The sequence below is a fragment of the Alnus glutinosa genome, chromosome 3 (assembly GCF_958979055.1).
Source record: "Alnus glutinosa chromosome 3, dhAlnGlut1.1, whole genome shotgun sequence".
NCBI classification, from domain to species: domain Eukaryota; kingdom Viridiplantae; phylum Streptophyta; class Magnoliopsida; order Fagales; family Betulaceae; genus Alnus; species Alnus glutinosa.
The window spans coordinates 879,991-899,690 of NC_084888.1; the positions used below are offsets into that span (position 1 = coordinate 879,991).

A 19,700-nucleotide genomic window follows, 5' to 3' on the forward strand; every position below is an offset into this window, starting at 1 on the left:
AGAAACAATTCCTCATCGTTTCATCGTCTTCTCATTATGAACCACTAACACTTTTGTCACTTGTAAAAACCATTCAATGGCACCCGTTTTGCTGAATCTACCAAATCAGCTCTCCTTGGAATCAAATGTAGCACAGACCCTGTCTCTGCTTGAAAGATGTTCAACAATGGTGGAAATGAAGCAGATTCATGCTCACATTTATAAAACAGGTCTCATTATAGATCCTGTCCCGATGAGCAGGCTCCTAGCTTCAAGCACCTCATCAGATTTTGGCAGCTTGACCTATGCTCCGAAGGTTTTTGACAGAATTAGCAGACCCAATACTTTCATGTGGAACGCCATGATCAGGGGATACTCAAACAGCAATGAGCCAGAAGCAGCCCTGCTTCTGTACCATCAAATGCTCTTTCACTCAGTGCCACATAATGCTTACACCTTCCCTTTCCTGCTCAAAGCATGTTCCAGTCTGTCGGCTTTGGAAGAAACCAAACAAATACATGCTCACATCATAAAAACAGGCTTTGGCTTGGACGTTTATGCCATGAATTCCTTACTTCATGTTTACGCCATCTCTGGCAGCATCGAATCCGCACATCTCCTCTTTGACCGTCTTTCCCAGCGAGACATTGTTTCTTGGAACTCAATGATTGATGGGTATACAAAATGTGGCAACATAGAGACGGCTTGTGAATTTTTCAAAGATATGCCAGTAAAGAATGTGATCTCATGGACTGTGATGATCTCTGGCTTTGTTGGGGCAGGACTGAACAAGGAAGCTCTGAACCTTTTTCATCAAATGCAGATTGAGGGCGTCAAACTCGACAATGTGGCGCTCGCAAGCTCACTTTCGGCATGTGCACATCTTGGAGCATTGGATCAAGGCAGATGGATCCATGCCTATATGGACGACAACGGAATCGAAATTGATCCAATCCTGGGTTGTGTTCTTATAGACATGTATGCCAAGTGTGGTGACATGGAAGAAGCTCTAGAAGTCTTCATGAAACTTGAGAAGAAAGGTATCTATGCATGGACAGTGATAATTAATGGTTTTGCAATACATGGTCAGGGACAAGAAGCTATTGATTGGTTTGTGCAAATGCAGCAAGCAGGAATTAAGCCAAATTTGATCACCTTCACGGCACTTTTGACTGCATGCAGTCATGCAGGGTTGGTTGACGATGGTCAATCCATGTTTAGGAGCATGACAACAGTTTATAAGTTGAACCCGACAATAGAGCATTATGGGTGCATGGTAGACCTTCTAGGCAGAGCTGGATTGCTTATGGAAGCAAAAGAATTAATTGAGAAAATGCCCTTCAAGCCAAATGCTGCCATTTGGGGGGCACTACTCAACGCTTGCTGGATTCATGGACATCTTGAGTTAGGGAAACGGATAGGGAAAATCCTGATTGAAATTGACCCTGCACATGGGGGCCGGTACGTTCACTTGGCAAGAGTTCACGCTGCAGCTGGGGAATGGGACCAAGCATTTGAAGTGAGAAGCCAGATGAAACACCGAGGAGTTTCAAAACTTCCAGGGTGCAGTGCAATCAGCTTAAATGGTATTGTCCATGAATTTTCAGCTGGAGATGGGTCCCACCCACAGATGGAAGAGATTTATCAGACGTGGAACCGGATTGCAGAGAAACTAAGAGAAGAAGGGTATAAACCTGCAACAGGGGACTTATTACTTGATCTAGAGGATGAGGAGAAAGAAAGAGCAATCCAGTATCATAGTGAGAAGCTGGCTGTTGCATTTGGGCTAATCAGAACTAAACCAGAGACAACCATTCGGATTTTTAAGAATCTTCGGGTGTGTGAGGATTGTCACACAGTATCAAAGCTCATCTCCAAGATTTATGCTAGGGATATTGTTGTGCGGGATAGAATTCGTTTCCACCATTTCAAGGGAGGGAAATGTTCTTGTGGAGATTACTGGCGAGAAGGAGAGAGACAGAGACAGAGACAGAGACCTCAAATGCATCACTCGTCGAATCTATAATGTATAAAATGGAAATACCAATAAAAAACATGTCAATTTCAATAAGAACTTTGGACAAACCAAATTATTTGCTTGTTTAGCTGGAAATGCAAAACTCAAATCACAATACTGAAATTAAGACAGTAAGTCCATTGTGAACAAAGTTAGCAACAGTTACTCTTCAGTCAATGCTAAGATGCTGTGTCGCTGTCCAAGATTGTTCAGGCCCTAGCTGGACGTTTCCAATCTGAATTGGGAATGAAAAGATGCAGATATTTGATAAGCCTCTAGCATCAGGGATAACATATAAAAAATTTCAATCAGCAGGCCACTTTGTTGCTGAATGATAAAGAAAAAGTAGATAAAACCATTTTAGATGCTATTTTCCAATGAGAAATGCTAAACTTCCCAAAATTTTCTTCTGAAATTTGGTTCCCAAATGATGTGTCACAATCCCATGAGATGGTGACACATTTCTCAAAATAATAGATCACATGAGATTGTGACACATCATTTAGGAACCAAATTTTGGAGAATTTTTTTTTGATGTGTAGCATTGCTCTTTTCCAATAAGCACTTTGCTGACTGAACTGGCTGGTTTGATGCATCATCTAGCCAGCAGTCAGTATCAAGAATACAGACCCAAGTCGAGGCAGTTTAACTCAGAAAGAATATGGCTGTTTATTACCTGAGCATTTTCAACACAAACAAAATCTTTGTAGCAAGCTTCCATCTGAAGATAAGGGTTCCACAAAACTGCATCTGTCCAACTGCATGGGTAAGGAAAGAAAGCCAAAAATGTTAAGCAAAGATATATTGATGACAGATTTTGGTGAAACCAAATATAAGGCATCAAAGGTTTGCAACTCACTTGGTGTTCCTGATAGATATTGTATCACCCAAGCCATTATCAAGTCGCAATTCATTAGGGGCATTCAGATAGACGCAATCTACAAATCCAGGAAAAGTGACCAAATCCCTGTGTTTTTAAGAATGTCAGAAGATGCATAAAAGTCTTTCTGAAAAATTCATTAAGAGATTGATGCAAAACGAAAGGAGTTATAAGAATTCATGCTATCCTCAACTGTTTCAAATAGCAGTTAGAATAATTTAGGCAAATTACTTTACCACCCAAAACTACCAGCCCTGTTGCAGTGTCCCCACCAAACAGTGTCCCCTATGGTCCAAATCTGGTGTTAAGTGTGACAAACAGATTTCCACGTGACCAACACGTGCAATCTGTGCCAATAAAACAGTAGAATCTCATTTCTGGTCTTACAAAATATCCAAGTTATCTCTCTTGAGGATGCCTATGCAAAGAAAGCCCTCCTTAAATAATGCTTGACATTTTCTTACGTCACAAATGACACCATTACAGTAGTAATTAATGAACTGCTTATTTTGCTAGTGAAATCCGTATTGCAGACTTTTATCAGCTAATGACTAAAGAAAAAGCAAAACAATATAAATTTAATCCACTCGTTAGTGGAATATGAGCAATTCATTATTTGAAAGATGATACAGACCTTTCTTCCTTACCCTCCAACGGATTCTTAGGATCTGGATCTTTACTTAGAGTTTTGCACCCTTTCAAACCTCTAACTGATGCCCCTGTCACAGAAGCCTACATGACGATGTCGAAAATTAATGTAATAATTTGAATCTAATTTTGCAAGCAGATGTAATGTAATTGAATTCCTTAATACTATGCGTTAAGGATGAAATATGCAAGTCATTTTCAGAATCTCAAAGTGAAATCATCTAGCAATTGCCTCCTATCTTCTTTCTTCCAATATTAATCTTAAGTTCTTCCACCAAAAGTAACAGTATCAAAATGAAATCTTATTTTGGTTCAAACCAGGAGGATGATAACTATGATACTTACACGGAAGTATGTATGCAAGGCAGTACTAAATGAAAATGGCTTATTGTCTGTATTTGTAATTGTTAGTTCGGTGGAAAGGCTTTTTGTAGTTAGAATGACCTGCAAAGAATTGAGAAAATAGTAAGTTATATTTGAAACTATATATTATACAAAATGCAATATTACATGAAGAATCTAGAAGATACTAATAATGTAACGTGAAACCAAAGATATTAATTAGCTACACTCCGTTAATGGGTAAAATTGCACCTATTGCATACATGGTACACACCCAGGTGATGATTAGTTATCAGAGTCACATAGCTTAACAATATTTACATAAGAGGGAAGTGACCAACTGACCTTGTATAAAGCTTGAAAGCTGAAATCCCACATGGAACGACTATAAGGACCATCCTTTAGTAATAGAGTTATGACAGGATTTCCTTCCACATTTTCAGAATCAACAATTGACCAATCCACATTCCTTGCAAATCCATGCTGTTCATTACATAAACATCTCCACCGTTCAAAAAAATAGACAATTAGACACAAGAATAAAGTAAACTGTGTAATTATTGACAAATACCAAAAGTTTTTCAAAGAGAAAATCTTCAGGCTCTCGCAGGTATTGACTAGAAAGAGAGAGTGATCATCCATCACTTTTGGCTAGACTAGAACTTCTACCAACATTAGGATATACTTTTCAATCCAACCCTAATATCAATCTCCAAGTGCTAGTAACTTAGGTATAAAAAGATCCACTGATGGCCAGGAGGATGAAGTGTTGGCTGTAGTAAAACTAATGGGTTTGCTGCTTCCCAATATCATGTATTCAATATAGCTCATTAGAAATCAAATCATCTCATGCAGTATACTTTCTTTTTTTGTTCATGAACTCGTACCATACGGAATGCAGGAAATAAATATGGAGACTAGTAATGGAGATAGGCACAACTATAGAAGGTCATACCTGCTGAATTAGGCCAGGTCCAAACTGTGGGAAACAATGTGGAAGGCCTCCACTATTCCAAGAAAGACATAGTCAGCATCTAAGAATCCAAAGTTTTCAGGTAATAATAGGATTCAATACATGCACTGTATTAAGTAGTCACAGAAATTTATGACTCCAAAAACACTGAAAAAATTACTCTTTTGTCTCAATAATTCCCTTTAAACATTGAAAATGTACTAATGTAGGATATAAATTCTCTTTAGCCATTATAATTTTTCAGACACTGAAAGATGTAGGGTTTGAGTACTTTTTTTGTCATTGTGATGCACCCCAAGTGAAGCTTGCCTATGACCCTTTTTTTCGGGTCATCCTTTCCAATTTAGTACACCTAACAAATTCGTTAGATGATAATTTCTTGAAACATATTACCTTAAATAATGTCAACTGGCTCAACTTGTGACCTCTTAACCTGAGGTCACATGCCAAGCTCAATACATACCAACTGAGAATCAGCTTGTTGGTATCAGTTTCTCAAATTTGGACAGAGAGAGACTTCAATTATTGGAAGATAGTGATTAACGTAAAGATCAAATAACAAATATCTGGATCATAAGCCAATATGCTACATAACTCAAACCACTTTATCCAGCAATGGAGCAAAAAAGTACAAAAAAATGGAGGAAAAGTACTCAAGAGTTCAAGGTATGAGAGTGGCAGGAAGACAACCTGATTGGTTTTTTCTTATTAAACACAGCATCTGGCCGAACAAAAAGGAGGTCCTTGCCATTTGCAACTTTCCAAGACGTGACACAACCTCCAAATAAATACACATCAGCCTCGCTGCACAGAGCAAATTCAATCATCTTTGTAAGCCAATATATGCACCTATTATCATAAAAGACTCGATCCTCTATATCAGTAAACTACAAAACCCTGAACTTTTCCTCAAATTGATAAGTTTATATCTATTAAATCAGGATAGAGGAGGGAGGGAGGGAGGGGGAGAAGGGGGTTAAATTTATGGTATAGCCAACCCTTTTCAAAGGGTGAAAATAGAAATTTCATCTTTTCTATTATGGATCATAATCCTTTACATTTCTAGGTTAACAAGTGGAGTTCTTAATATTAGAATATTAATTAAATTATCAAATTCATCATTTCCAATCGGTTTAAGCTTTTGGGATAACTAGCATGATATCAGAATAAAGGTTTTGAATCCTGTCTCTATAATTCAACTCCCATTTTAATTGTTAAGTTAATTTCTCAATTTTAACTTCTGGGATAAGTGATGGTCCGCATTTTGTGGGATGCAACGAACTAAAAGGAAATAAGAACCCGCAAGTACCTTCCACCAGCAGAAGTGAGCACAACCTTGGGCAAGTTCCCTTCCCCTTCTGTAACTCGCACACCCACTGCTTCTTTGCTCACACTTGCATACGCCACACCGGAATAATACCTGTTCCAATAACCGTTTCTGTTTTGATTCCTTAAATTTCTCGCAGTGTCCTATTGAATTGAAATCTGATTTGACTGATTTGCCGCATTAAACAATGAGACCTGCTATTCCTCTATTTTCCATCCATCTTTTTTCAAATCTATCATTGGATCTGTAGGACTTAGATGGTAGATTTAATATATATATATATATAAATGGAGATGGAAAAATAGAATTTCTCTTAGACGATAATGGCAACCTATGTTGTCGGAAGCCGTAGGTGGAATTACATTCCTCAAAGATAAGGAACTGAACCGAAATTACAGAGAAACTCACCGGTTGACTCGTCGAAGCTTAGGAGGGCTTAAGGTCGGGAGCGAGAATGCCGTAGAAACCATCGCCATCTTCTTTAAACAGTAATTAAGGTGTCTCTGCCTCTCTCTCACACACACACACTCAGTAGTGAGAGATGTTCATAGACTGCAACAACGAACTCACACAGGGTAATGCTTGCGGTCGTTTATGCCGTTGGTGCTATTATGCTTTGTCAAAATTCGGATATTCTTAAAAAAAATAAATAATAATAATAATAACTTTAAATCTCTCCTTCGCAATTTGATAGATTTAAGACCGAGTTCGATTTTCTAAAAAAAAAAATGATTGTAAAAATACAATTACGCTCCACATATATAATTTGTTTTTTTTAAAAAAAAAATATTAATGAAGTCACGTAATCATCCCTTACTAATTTTTATACAACCAAATTTCAAATCTACATCAAATTTTTGAGTTGGTCGTACAAATCCAACAACAAATTGGAAAATCATATCATTTTTTACCAAAAACAATCGTAAGGGTTTAAATTTTTTACAAAAGATTATCAAATAAACTTTTTTATTAGAAGCAAGAAAAACTCAAAGGGGGTAGAAGGTATAAAGGACCTAAATCCTCTAAAATAAATATGTATATATATATATATATATATATATATAATTAAAAAAAAAAAAAAAAAAAAAAAAACTGGAATAATTTTGTTGGCAATTTTTTTTTTTTTTTTTTTTAAATTTCAATTTTTCTTCTTTTTTCATATTCTATGTGGGCCATTTGGGCTTTTATTCACCTGGGTATACAAGGCCCAAGCTTAGTGTAAGACCCATTCAAGCAAGCCTAGCTAAATCGCATAGCAGTAGGACTGTAGGAGGGAAGAAGAAGAAGTCTTGGGGGTAAATGTTGAAATTGCGAGAATTTAGGGTTTGTGGGGAAGGGTTTGGAAGATGGATGAGCAGCGCGGTGATGAGCTTTGGGGATGGGAGCCAGGGTGCGCTGGGGCTGCCCACCACGGTGACGGGGCTTGTTGGCGACGCTTACGAGCCCACACGGGTCCAGGGGCTCCCCTCCGACGTGACGAGTGTGAGTGCGGGACACTACCACTCCTTGGCCGTCACTTCACAAGGTCAGCTTTGGTCTTGGGGCCGAAACAACGAATCCCAGCTCGGCCGTGGCCTTCTTGCTCCCAGGTCTATCCCTCTCTCTCTCTCTCTCTCTCTCTCTCTCTCTCTCTCTCTCTCTCTCTCTCTCTCTCTCTCTCTCTCTCTCGTTTTCGTTTTCATCCAATTTTGATGAAGTTGTGTATTGGAGATATAAACATTTAGCAGAGACGTCCTAATGATTAATGGATACGTGCTTGATGGGTTCTGATCGTGAGTGGTTCGTATCCAATTTTACATGGAAAGATACATTATTGATTCTCAAAATTTGAGTTTTAGCAGAGACTCATGGAATGAACCGGAGAGAGTAAAAGGGTTGGATAAAGTAAGAGTTTGTGCTGCATTTGCATCTGGGGTAATTTCTGCAGTCATTGGAGATGATGGATCTTTGTGGGTCTGGGGAAGGTCTAAGCGTGGACAGCTTGGGCTTGGAAAAGGAATCGTCGAGGCGATTGTACCTTCCAGAGTTGAAGCACTTGCGGGAGAAAAGATAGCCAAGGTGGGCTTTTTATTCTAGCAAACATCATGGTTTATAATTTGCATGAGCTTGTGGGAAACATTGTTGAGGTGCATCTTCATTTGATAGGTGTCGTTTGGCTGGGGGCATGCACTTGCAAAGACTGAGGATGGGAATTTGTTTGGCTGGGGTTATTCAGCTGATGCTAGGCTAGGAAAGGTTGGGAATTCTTTTGAGACGTCTCCTTTGGATTCAAATGCGGGTATATCAGAAAACAGGGGACAACTCTCGAGCTCGACATTTGAAGTTGCGGAGAAGCTGGTTTTGGAAGGAATGGAGAAAGAGGAACATATGCCAATAGTTTGGGAACCTTGTTTAGTTGAAGAACTACATGGTGTTGAAGTTGTAGACATTGCGTGTGGGCTTGATCATTCCTTGGTGCTTTGCCGTAAGTAAATAGTTGTATACGGTTTTGTGCATGTGGGATTGTAAAATACGTATGCATATGCCCGCGAGGGTCGACTTGTTAGGCTAATACCCTGAGATCGCGTGTTCGAGTCCTCACTCCGTTCTTGCGGGCATGTGTACATTCGTGTATCCGGAGTTTACCCGACAAGGATAGGTCACGAAATGACCTGCCTTGAAGGGGTTCCACATCTTTAAAAAAATAATAAAAAAATAAAAAAATGCATAAATGTTCTGATTCTTTAATTTCAGGTAATGGCGCCCTGTTGAGCTGTGGGAGCAACATATATGGTCAGTTGGGCAGAGTAAAGCAAGATTTGGGAATGTTGCCAGTTGACATAAGCTTTATTCCCCTGTCTATGGCATCAGGTCTTGGCCATTCTTTGGCAATTTGCAAGGTTACATCATTGGATACCATGGGAGATGCCACAAGCATTGTTTCATGGGGATGGAATCACAGTTCTCAGCTGGGAAGGACAGGGCCAGAGAATGTCCCATTGGAGGTTGAAGGATTGGGTGAGGAAATTCCTGTCTCAGTGTCAGGAGGGCGTGTACATTCCATTGCTCTCACATCTAAGGGAGAAGTGTGGGTTTGGGGCTGCGGTAAGAATGGCAGGCTTGGGTTAGGAAGCTCCTGTGATGAAGCTGAGCCAATTTTGCTCGATTCTTTACAAGGCTGCGAGGTTTTACAAGTTGTGTCAGGTTTTGATCATAATCTAGCCCTGATTGCGGAATGATGTTTCTCATATGGCTTATTGGATTCTTGAAATTAAAGTAGCCTACATGTGCTTCCATGTGATCATAGGGATAGCAGCTCGGCCTTTGAAGCGAAAGAAACGACACTATGAAATGACTACCAGCTTCTATTAACAATTGATTAGTAGCAATTTTAGCAATCTAAGCAGCAAATGTGAGAGACCATGTATATCTCATCTACCTGCTCGTAGTGGATCCCATAAAAATTCTCTTATATTTACTATTCAAATTGCTAGCAATGCTGCAAAATTACTGAAAATCTCTATCTCATCACATACGGGTGTCTACAATTACATTTGGAAACTGAATTGTAATTTTATCTTGTTTTTTCTTTCCTTGAACGAAAGAGGGAAACAAACAGGAATTGTTTTATCAAATAATTCAATTTATTTGTCAAATTTTATAGTTTAATTTTCTTACCTTTTAACTGTCACATGAGTTTGTAAGAATTGTAGTTTGTAGTGTGTTTGGTCTTACCAACCGACCTAGTAGATACAAAATTATCTATTTTTGAAACAAAGAATTATAGTAGATCTTTCAGCTCCTTGTTGCCTCAGAGGAAAAATAGGACTATTCGGTGGAACTGGAGTGGGTAAAACAATACTCATTATGGAATTGATCTAACAACATTGCCAAAGATGCTCGCAAATGAAAGGCGTTTGGAATTCAAGTTCTATAAATTGATTTAGAAGTAGTAAGAAGTGAAGTGAAAAAGTGGACTAAAACAAGTGTTATTTTTAATACATTACTTGGAGCTTATTACTTTTCGACTTCCAAGTAAATTAATCTTCAAACCATAGTTTTTTTTTTTTTTTTTAATTATTTCCTCAAATTTTACACCTGCAACTTTTTCAGGACGAAAGCGAACAGCAGTAATTCCCACATAAACAAACGAAGAATTTCATTTTTGAAAACTCTACGAGTGCTAGCATGGTGGAAGATCCTTGGGAGGAGGCAGAACAGATTGGTCTGGTCCTGGTCCATCTTCTACCAGAAATGCCGTCTTCAATCCCCAGCCTGTATGGAGCTCCAAATGACAATGCATAAACCAAACACCTAGACAATCACGTTAGGATCGTTAGTGCAATGAATGCTTATTTGCCAACTACAATTTTTCTCGCTGGTTAAAAAATGGATCAATAAGAAATTCGGACAGCGAATGAGGGAAAAGATTTGGGGCTTGAGGTGCTTTGAACAGGTGGGTCCTACATTCAGGACTGCTGGGAGACCTGCTCGGTCACCTCGGGCACTACACCCCCCTCTCTCATTATCTACCAAAATTTTCAGGAATTCGGGTATATAATTCCATATGATTGGTATCCTAATAAAAGAGGGTGAAATTTTGACACAGAAAGTTGTATAATTTATCAAAGTAATCAATATGTTGCATTGTAAATTCTATTGGTGCGCTTTGTTGAAAGTATATAGTACCTGGATTATCAGCTCTGAACCGAATAGCAGTCCAACCACCGGTGGGAACTCCAACTGTATTTCTTTCAATAGGATCGACCAAGTTGTACTTTGCTGGATCTTTTGCAGGATCGAAATTCCCGATACCGGTCCCGACGACAAAGAAGTTATAGCCATGGAGATGGAATGGATGTGACTCAACTGTTAGAAGATTGGTATCTTGTAGTACCAGCTCCACCGTAGAATTAAAGGCAATTTTGCCAATCCTTGTTCCCGTGGCAGTGCCAAGATTTGCTGTAAGCGGTGCACCAGTATAGTTGAAAGGAGTTGGAGGCTTGTCAGGGAAATCAGTTCTAAATACTCCTTTAATGTTGAAGTAGTGAGCTTGGAGAAGGGCAGTTTGTGGCATCACAAAAGAGATGTTATTCAAGGAAGCAAGGAATTTAGTTCCATTGACGCATGTTGGGCAAGAATTCTTTCCAAAACCCACAGTGTAAAAGAGGTTTCTATCAACTTTGAGGGGAACATTGGCAGGATACTGTGGAGAGTTTAAGCTCCTGATCTTCCCGTTGTAGCTCAAAGCAAAAGCTGTGTCATTGGATGCAGGCAACTGGGGAAGGGTGGGGAGGACGGTGTTCGGAATGCCTTTGTATTGGAGTATTGCGGTGGCGGTTTTATTATCTATGGCAAGCGGAGCGTCCATGAAAGGCCTGGTGGCCATGAAGTATCTGCCGGGGACTTGGTTGGCTTGGACCAGCACGTTTGTGGTCTGGCCAGGTGCAATAAGTATAGCTTGACTGGTGAATGGCTTTGTGTAAACTGCATCAACCTCCACTACTGTCATGCTGTGACCAGCAATAGCAAAGAAAAGCTCATCGTTGAGGGCAGCGTTGACGATCCTCAGGAGGTACGTTTTGCCTAATTCAACCTCCATTACGAAAGTATCTGCAACAAGTTTAATAGTGAAATGATTAAACACGTGAAATATTTAACTGACATAATTCGAATTCATAACTTATTATCATGCTTACGTTTTTCAGAGCATGGAAAAAGTGGCCCCGGCTTTCCGTTGATTGTGTGCGCATCTGACATATTCGGCGGCAAGCCCATTTTTGCCCCTCGCTTCTCAACCTCTTCCACATCCGTATGCCACCATTCTCCTGCAGAAAAATAAGAATTATAGAAATTAGTCTCTCTAGCTATCTTTTATGTGGCTTTTTGGAATTTGGATTCCCGACAATTATACCGGTCGGAATGCTAGCAATTCTGGTCTTTATCAATGTAAAAGAATATTTATGGGGTGCCACCTCTTCAAGCAAGCGGGCGAACAGCCCAAAATTTGCTTGGGCAAATAAGAGCATCTGTATCAAGCTCTTTAAATTTTCTCCAAATTTTAGCTTAAAAATCTACTCTTTTTTTATTTTATCTATTACTTTTAAAAAGATTCCTACATCAAACTCTCTAAATATTTTTCTATTTTAAATGAATATTATTTTTTATTAGTTTTGACACCAACCACTTTAACAATTCATCATCTTTATCTCATTCCCAATGAAAGAAAATCATAAAAATAAAAAAATAATAAAAAATAATAAAAAATAATAAAAAATGGCTCAAGGATTTTTAAGGTTAAATTTAGAGAGGGTTTTTGAATAACCTATTTTGAAGAAATCTTAGAGAGTTTGATGCATGGAGGATTTTTGGGTTTTTCTCTAAAATTTGCTTAAACTTTTGAATTGGAGAGCTCAATACTGATGCTCTAACCCCATATTAGCTATCTCACATTTGTTTTCTGAATTACTAACATTCCAATCAGCAAAATTGCTAAAATATCTATCGGGTTTTTTTTGTTCTTTACATATATAGAAAATGTGTCTTTACTTGAAACTCACCAAACACAACTTCCAATTCTTGGTGCGGCTGTGGGAAAGGAAACGGGATGCCAGGTTTTGGCATGATAACAAATGCACCATAGACTGTAGCCCTCAGCCAAAGGATATGTGCATGCCACCATAATGTTCCCCTTTGTCCTGTTACATTGAAGTCATAAGTGTAGCTGCTCCCAGTCTGGATTGGGCACTGTGTAACGTAAGCTGGTCCATCCACCCAACCATTTCGATATTGCTTCAGTCCATGCCTGCAAACATCTCCAAACAAGCCATTAATAAACAACAACAACAACAACAAAAAAGTGGGAAAATCCCAGTTTTGTATCAGCAATTATATATCCTACCAGTGAATTGACATGTTATATTGCGCATGGTTTGTTACGTTGATGATAACTCTATCTCCCTCTCTAGCATATATCGTAGGCCCTGGGAACCTCCCATTAACGGTAACGATGGGCTTTGCATGGCACAATCTGCTCACGTTCTTCACTTGAATCTGAAAAAAATGGAAATTAATGAAACCCGTCATGATCAATATATAGAACAGCTAGCTAGCTACACTTAATTTGTGCATGCGATAATATAATACAACAACACTCACATCAAATTGGTACTTCTTTATGGCTGCTTCAGCTGGAAAAAAGAATAAGCCAAGAAATCCAAAGAAAAGAAAGGCGACCCCAGAAAAAACTCCAGCCATTTTTGTCTGTCAGAAAAGCTTCTGGCCGGGGTACGGTTTAGTGTCTGTATGGATGAGCCATGGAGGTACAGATTTGAGGTATATATGAATGTATGGAGATAATGATTAGCTATCGATCAGTTTGCTAAAGGAAAAGGGTTTGTGCTGCTGATTACTGATTAGGTAGCTTGGAATTGTGAAGGAGTTGTACATCAAAGCTTGTAAGCAAAATACTGAAAGAGACTTCCAAAGATTGACTGACGTAGAGGCTGAGATTGCTAAGCCTGCCAAGAAGTACCCAGAAACATTCGGGTAGGTATTTATATTAATATTTTTTTAAAAAAACTAAAATATTTGAAGATTTTGGTCTCATGAGAGGTACATACAGCCAACCCAACCCCCATGATCCACAGACTAAGCTTTTTCGTCAAGGAAAAGGAATAGGCTTTTGGATGAAGATACTATCAAGGATTCTTTTTAGCATCCAAGGGAAAGATTCCTCCTAATTAAAGTGCCTTATTGGTGAGAAGTGTAAAGGAATTGGGTTGGAGTATATTTTACTTGGGCCCTTCAGATCGATTATGGCAGCAAATAAAAAGAAAAGATAAAGAGAGGTACTCAAAGGGTGTTAAGGGACGGTTGTCGGTGGTGACGACTAACAGATTATGGGATGGTTCGGTCACTCTTAACAGCTTAATTAGGAAAAGTGATGATTTGGCCCCTTAACACTTTTCTCGGCCACCCATTTGTTTCTTCCTTTTATGTATTTACTGTCACGATTTAAGCCGTTTGTTTTAAGAAATAAATGACTCAAAAATATATTGGGCTCCTTGGCAAAATAAGAATAAATCATGCTTTTCACTGTCTTAGTATACAAAATTACGCTTAAAAGTAGTAATTGGTAATTAAAGAGCTGATTCATCTTATTAAGCCGCTTCGTGGAGGAATTTCGTATTGCTTAATTCCCACCATCCCATATATTACAAACATTCTAAAGGTGAAGGAACTGAAATCTTAAAGCAAAGAAATGAGACAACCATATATTATATATTTTTCCGAGGGTCCCGCGTAACTAGCGAGTGTCATTATTATTATTAATTTATTATTATTATTATTATTTTTTCATGATGCTTTTTGTTTTTTCTTTAAAAAGGTGTTCGAATATGAAATAAATATAAAAATAGTTTTGATTGATGATTTTGTATTTTTTATTGTTTATTAATATTTTTGATTTGAAAAGAGAAAATAAAATGGAGAGAAAGGTGGGAATTGTATTTTAGAGGGTGCTAAATTATTAGTTATTTCAAACGTTTAAATTGAAAGGAAATAATAAATTTACTTGTTTAGTTAATACTTCAACACTATTTTTATGTGTGAGCTTAAACTCTCATTCCTCAACACAAAGAATATTTGGTAAAAATTTCAAAAAGTACTTTTTTGATATTTTTGCTTTAAAAATTGCCAAAACACGCTTTTACAATAAGCTTAAAAATGATTTTTTTTTTTTTTCGAAAAACTCTTTCTTACTTTAAAAGTTATATATTTCAACACAATCACAATCAGGATCATTAATAGTTTGGTCCACTAAGGTCGTAAGTTGGACCTAAGCTTGAGAGGACGGTAAGCATTAGTCAGGGCCCAACTTCTGGTCTACAAATACTGGCTCAAAGGCCAGAATATAAACATGGATGGACTATAAAACGTGGTTTTTTCACACAAACACATACAAACAACCAACCAAAAAAACAAAAACAAAGAAGGTTCAAAGAACAACCAAGTATCTATTAAAAAAAAAAAAAAAAAGTAATATGAATGTAATATATTTTGCTTTCAAATCACTTATGCTTAATTAGAAGATAAAAATAGGAGATACTTTCCTTGCCAAAATAATACTGCAGAGATGTTGTGTAAGAGAAATGCTATTTTGTATGAGATGTCTTTCTTTTATTATTCTTTGTGGATGTGTTATTGTCAATCCACCATTAGGTTTTTTTCTTTTCTTTTTAATTAAGATTTATCTAAATGGGAATTGACAATGCCACGTCATCAAAAAATAAATATATATATATATATATATATATATATATATATATATTTAAAAAAAAGGAAGATAAAATGATGTATGACACTGTTATCCATTAGTTTTGGTATTAATATTTAAGAAATGAGGTGTATGTGACTGTTTCATCCGTCAAATTAATGCAACTATTTTTTATTTTTTGTGGTGTTGCTGCATAACTATAAATTAATAATTGAAAAAAAAAAATGATAAATGGGTGTAAAGAATAAAATTACTCATAAAATTGAGGTAAAACCCAATGACTTAATCTTGAAATACTAGATAAGTAGAAATTCAAACGAGATCGAGCTTCCACGCAAAGGAGTAAGACTATAAGAATAATGCAATAAGGAGAACCGATGTCCTTCTTAAATTAAGATTGATGTGATTTTAAAATCACAATCGAATCAAAATTTAAGAGATATCTATCACTCATCTTGTTAAGATAGTTTCCGGTATGATAGCACAAGCTTCTAGAAAGTTCTTATTTTCTCTACAAAACAATAAAGATCAGTGAAAATGCTTGCTAAGGGTGTTAGGTAGTCCCACTCCGATGTTTAAGTCAGTTCTTTAGAAGAATATGTATCAATGTTTTACTAACAATAATTTCAACTAGGTTGTACCCAAATGTCTGTGTGTATTTATAGTAAGGGTGAGAATCGATTTCCCACGGGTATGGAGGGAACTAGTCATCTGATCGTGGGTCTCCACGTGGGCCTTCATGTATCCAAAACATACCACGTGTCTAGGTCACGTATCTTCGCGCATCTAGATCGCATGTATCCACTTTCCAGAACATGGGGTTCCTATGTATATAAAACGTGGGTCTCGATGTTCTTGGGACGCTTCCAGATATCTCGAGATCTCAATCTCTTCATGGCTTCCTGTAGATTACTTCTGGGTGAACTTGGGCTTTGCCACAAGGTGGATCACGTGGCCTGGCCTTCTTGGTTAATAGATGGGCTTGGTTGATGAATCGTGTAGCCAGCCTTCCTTGGGGTCGATCGACAATAGTAAATGGGCTGATATGGGTTGTTAGGTCCATTTACTAACTATTGAGAATATTTTTTAACACATCTAATGGTGATTTTAAAGGCCACATCAATTTTAAAATGACTAAAAAAAAAAACATAAATCAATTTGATAACATTACTCATTAATTAAAGCCCTCGGGCCTATAATATAAGTAGAAGCATTTTGGGCATTATTTTTTTAGTCTAAAGTCGTCACATCCGGAAGTGTTACAAGTGAGTGCGAAACAACCAAAACCAGTTAATGGGTAAATAGCTTTGAAATATTGCCCACCAAACAAGCAACTAAATTGATTTCGTAATCTTGAGCAGGAGCATCCAAAGTTACTTTCCCAAGCGCCGGCGACTTTATTTTATAATTAGTTTTTTAATTATGCTATTCTCAACGAGTCAACGGCTTCTTACAATACAATACATCACCTTTAAATCCAACTTTCGGATAAGAGGGAATGATTAACGTTTGATCAAGTGAGGTTAAGACTTGAGACGTGCCTCAAGTTAAAAAAGTTATCGATCTTCTTACTTTTCGTAAGTGAGAAGATCTAAGATTCCATTTGATTTACCGATTATCTGTTGATGGCGACTTGGGCCGGGGAACCGTGCCCGCCCAATAGCCCAATCCGCTTATCTTGCAAAGGAGCGCGAGAGAGCCGCGGAGCATTGAATCCATCCCTTTATTAATTATTATCACCAAATCCAACAACTCTCAAATTCCCAGCACAACACCCGGCGGCGCTATACCAAAACCAACATAAAGGCTTCACGCCCTTCATCTCGGAGTCAGATTAAAATTCTATCAAATTATTTGTCTAAATTTGAAAGAATTTGAGCAGGTGATTGTGAGAGATCACTTGTGAAATTCACTTGACCGAATAAATGATTAAACAACTTAATTTTTATTTAATCAAATGAATTCATAAGCGATTTCTCGAATTCGAATAGATAATTTAAGACATCTAATCCTTACCATTAATGAATTCTTGGAGCTCCAAAGCTAGCTTTCTTACTACCATTAATGACTTAGCTATCAGAGGTATTCTTCACCGACAAACTTGACAAGCTTCTGAGCTAAACCCTTCTTATTTTGTAGGTTGTTTGTTTGACTCGATTTCTGACAGTGGAGATTTTCAGCATCATCACAATTTATTACGTGTTTGAAATTTATGAGATTTGAATTATTTATATTTGTGTTTTTATTTATTTTGTAAGAACGAGTTGCAAAACGTAATATATTTTTCTAGTAGAATTAATTGTACAGAGAAGAAAAGGGATGAGACCCCACCCCATTAAATTCTACAGACTTGCTATAATTATGCACCTTTATATATATGCATGCATTTCCGTGTGCAGCATCAAGAATCCTCTGGCAAAAGAATTGATTTGGTCATGTCTATAGTCGGATTAAGGCCCCTGCAAATTGCAAGCATTGAAGTCCCCTGCAATTTCAAGAGTTCAAGCCGTTTTATTAAAATGAACGGTCTGAATTGAATTGCATCAACAATAAAATTCAACCAAATCGCTATTTAAGGTGATCGACCACCTCTTCACTATTTAAGAGCTTCTAGTAGCTTCAACAGGTTGGCAACCACCTCCGAACAATATTGTAAAAGTTAACTGGAATGCTTTTTTGAACATTAAAGATAGACATGTTAGTATTGAGATTGTGGCCCGGGATCATAGTGGGAATTTCATGGGTGCAAGGGCAATCACCAAGAAAGTTGTAGTTTCTCTGAAATTAGCAGAAACTATGGCTGCCCTTGAAGCGTTGCTGTTTTGTAAAGAAGTTGGTTTTTTTTTTTTTTTTTTTTTTATGCATTTCTAGAAGGGAATGTCAAACAAGTGGTCAATAATGTTAATGCTGGGAAGACAGATTTGTCGGCAGCTAATTTGTTTGTGGATGACATTCTTTCGAAGCTTAAGGTCTAAGGAATGTTAAGGTAGCTCATGTAAGGAGGAATCCTAATAATGTAGCCCATGTCCTAGCAAAAGAGGCTTTGGCCAAATTTTTAGACATTGCGTGACTGTAAGATATTCCAAAATTTCTTGTGTATGCTGTAAATAGGGATCATTTGTATCCCTAGATTCCAATTTTTGAGATCATTTTTATTATCAATGAAGGCGCGTCACTTGGTTCAAAAAAAAAAAAAAAAACAAAGAATGTGTTTGACCATTCAAGAATTTGGTCGGAGTAGGTTGACCACTCCATGGGTGTAGTGCGACCACCATAGTTCGAGAGTGGTCTTCAAGGAATCGAGAGGTGCCGGCCCCTACTCTCAAAGGTGGCCGACTATCTTAAGGGTGGGGCGATCCAACTAACCATAAGTTTCTTCTGATATTTTTGAATAATGTTAAATCATACACACCTGTCCGCCTAATAAAATATGAATGGATAGCATATAACATTGCTCGTGCCTCAATTCAATCCATTCATTCTGAACCCAACTTAGAATTTCAATGTGTCCATAGCTTGGGTTCATGGGGCATGTCAATTGTCGATTGTCAGCTGGCAAAGGAATCGAGATTAAATACTTTTTTTATGGGAATTTGATGGAATATGCGAGGCCTGTCAATTTTGACGCACAGAGAATATGATCGGAGCAGCCTCAGTGTCATCCAATCCTCCAACTGATAACAGCCCGGCACTTCTAAAATTCAAGACAATATTGTAAAAGTGGATGTACATGGGCCTCCACAACATCAACCAACCAGACAACTATGTCTCGACAACAATTATTAACACCTTAGCTTTTAACGTGCACCAACAACTTCTTCACCTTTTTTTTTTTTCTATTTTTTTTTTCCCCATGGTTATCTTCTGCTTGGTCTGACGCTAGCCGTTGTTCTGTGATATATAACTGTTAACAGTAAGGCCAAGGGTGCCGAGCCAAGTTCCACCTACTAATGTACTCCGAATCTAGAAAGTCGGCAGCCCCTTCAAATTGTATGCGTCATGTTAGATGTAGACATAGAAATTTTCAAGCAATTTTGGTGGTTACTCTATTTTTGGACACGATCATAATAACACTTGTTCACTGAAACCAATGAATAGAGGGGCCTAAACATTAGACGGTAGAAAACCGTAAGCACTCCCTTAAGTCTGGTTGAGCCATAACTTGATCCAACCTCATCATAACATCAGTAGGGAGAGTGACTATCATTAAAGTATACAATTATTAAAAAATAAAAGAAAGAGAGAGAGTATAAGATAAAACTCTTATGGGGTTATATA

General features: G+C 37.7%; 4 protein-coding genes across 5 annotated transcripts; 2 read left to right on the forward strand and 2 right to left on the reverse strand.

Annotated features, from left to right (window-relative positions):
- The first annotated feature begins 31 nt into the window (after window positions 1-31).
- LOC133862563 (pentatricopeptide repeat-containing protein At5g66520) lies at window positions 32-2,005 on the forward strand. The gene has a single exon (XM_062298395.1). It carries the CDS (start codon window positions 77-79, stop codon window positions 2,003-2,005), a length of 1,929 nt encoding a protein of 642 aa, XP_062154379.1. The 5' UTR covers window positions 32-76.
- Window positions 2,006-2,026: 21 nt separating this feature from the next.
- Window positions 2,027-6,756, reverse strand: LOC133862205 (putative glucose-6-phosphate 1-epimerase). Of its 2 annotated transcripts, none has more exons than XM_062297970.1 (10): window positions 6,575-6,756; window positions 6,149-6,259; window positions 5,530-5,643; window positions 4,822-4,873; window positions 4,212-4,349; window positions 3,870-3,968; window positions 3,511-3,608; window positions 2,856-2,963; window positions 2,673-2,754; window positions 2,027-2,231 (listed from the first exon to the last, which is right to left on the reverse strand). In XM_062297970.1, exons 1-10 carry the CDS (start codon window positions 6,640-6,642, stop codon window positions 2,166-2,168), a joined length of 936 nt encoding a protein of 311 aa, XP_062153954.1. In that variant the 5' UTR covers window positions 6,643-6,756; the 3' UTR covers window positions 2,027-2,165. The 2 variants fall into 2 exon arrangements, with proteins under 2 accessions (XP_062153954.1, XP_062153953.1); XM_062297969.1 differs by having other exon boundaries at window positions 6,149-6,277.
- A 668-nt stretch (window positions 6,757-7,424) lies between these two features.
- LOC133865032 (ultraviolet-B receptor UVR8) lies at window positions 7,425-9,693 on the forward strand. The gene is made up of 4 exons (XM_062301501.1): window positions 7,425-7,755; window positions 8,008-8,224; window positions 8,312-8,630; window positions 8,900-9,693. The coding sequence occupies exons 1-4, from the start codon at window positions 7,466-7,468 to the stop codon at window positions 9,382-9,384; spliced, it is 1,311 nt and encodes a 436-aa protein (XP_062157485.1). The 5' UTR covers window positions 7,425-7,465; the 3' UTR covers window positions 9,385-9,693.
- Window positions 9,694-10,187: 494 nt separating this feature from the next.
- LOC133864960 (laccase-11) lies at window positions 10,188-13,557 on the reverse strand. The gene is made up of 6 exons (XM_062301413.1): window positions 13,304-13,557; window positions 13,047-13,198; window positions 12,706-12,950; window positions 11,845-11,973; window positions 10,835-11,758; window positions 10,188-10,459 (listed from the first exon to the last, which is right to left on the reverse strand). The coding sequence occupies exons 1-6, from the start codon at window positions 13,400-13,402 to the stop codon at window positions 10,329-10,331; spliced, it is 1,680 nt and encodes a 559-aa protein (XP_062157397.1). The 5' UTR covers window positions 13,403-13,557; the 3' UTR covers window positions 10,188-10,328.
- Window positions 13,558-19,700: the final 6,143 nt, after the last annotated feature.

Bases quoted from the DNA above. Each gene is read 5' to 3' on its own strand.
- LOC133865032 (XM_062301501.1), top strand. From the start codon at position 7,466: ATGTTGAAATTGCGAGAATTTAGGGTTTGTGGGGAAGGGTTTGGAAGA. The intron at 7,756-8,007 runs GTCTATCCCTCT...GAGTTTTAGCAG, and splicing joins CGTGGCCTTCTTGCTCCCAG to AGACTCATGGAATGAACCGG. The intron at 8,631-8,899 runs GTAAGTAAATAG...CTTTAATTTCAG, and splicing joins TCATTCCTTGGTGCTTTGCC to GTAATGGCGCCCTGTTGAGC.
- LOC133862205 (XM_062297969.1), bottom strand. From the start codon at position 6,642: ATGGCGATGGTTTCTACGGCATTCTCGCTCCCGACCTTAAGCCCTCCT. The intron at 4,874-5,529 runs GTTGTCTTCCTG...TTCTTGGAATAG, and splicing joins AATAAGAAAAAACCAATCAG to TGGAGGCCTTCCACATTGTT. The intron at 4,350-4,821 runs GTATGACCTTCT...TGTAATGAACAG, and splicing joins GACCTGGCCTAATTCAGCAG to CATGGATTTGCAAGGAATGT.
- LOC133862563 (XM_062298395.1), top strand. From the start codon at position 77: ATGGCACCCGTTTTGCTGAATCTACCAAATCAGCTCTCCTTGGAATCA.
- LOC133864960 (XM_062301413.1), bottom strand. From the start codon at position 13,402: ATGGCTGGAGTTTTTTCTGGGGTCGCCTTTCTTTTCTTTGGATTTCTT. The intron at 13,199-13,303 runs GTGAGTGTTGTT...CATTTTTTTCAG, and splicing joins TAAAGAAGTACCAATTTGAT to ATTCAAGTGAAGAACGTGAG. The intron at 11,974-12,705 runs GTGAGTTTCAAG...ATTTTTCTGCAG, and splicing joins AGAATTGGAAGTTGTGTTTG to GAGAATGGTGGCATACGGAT.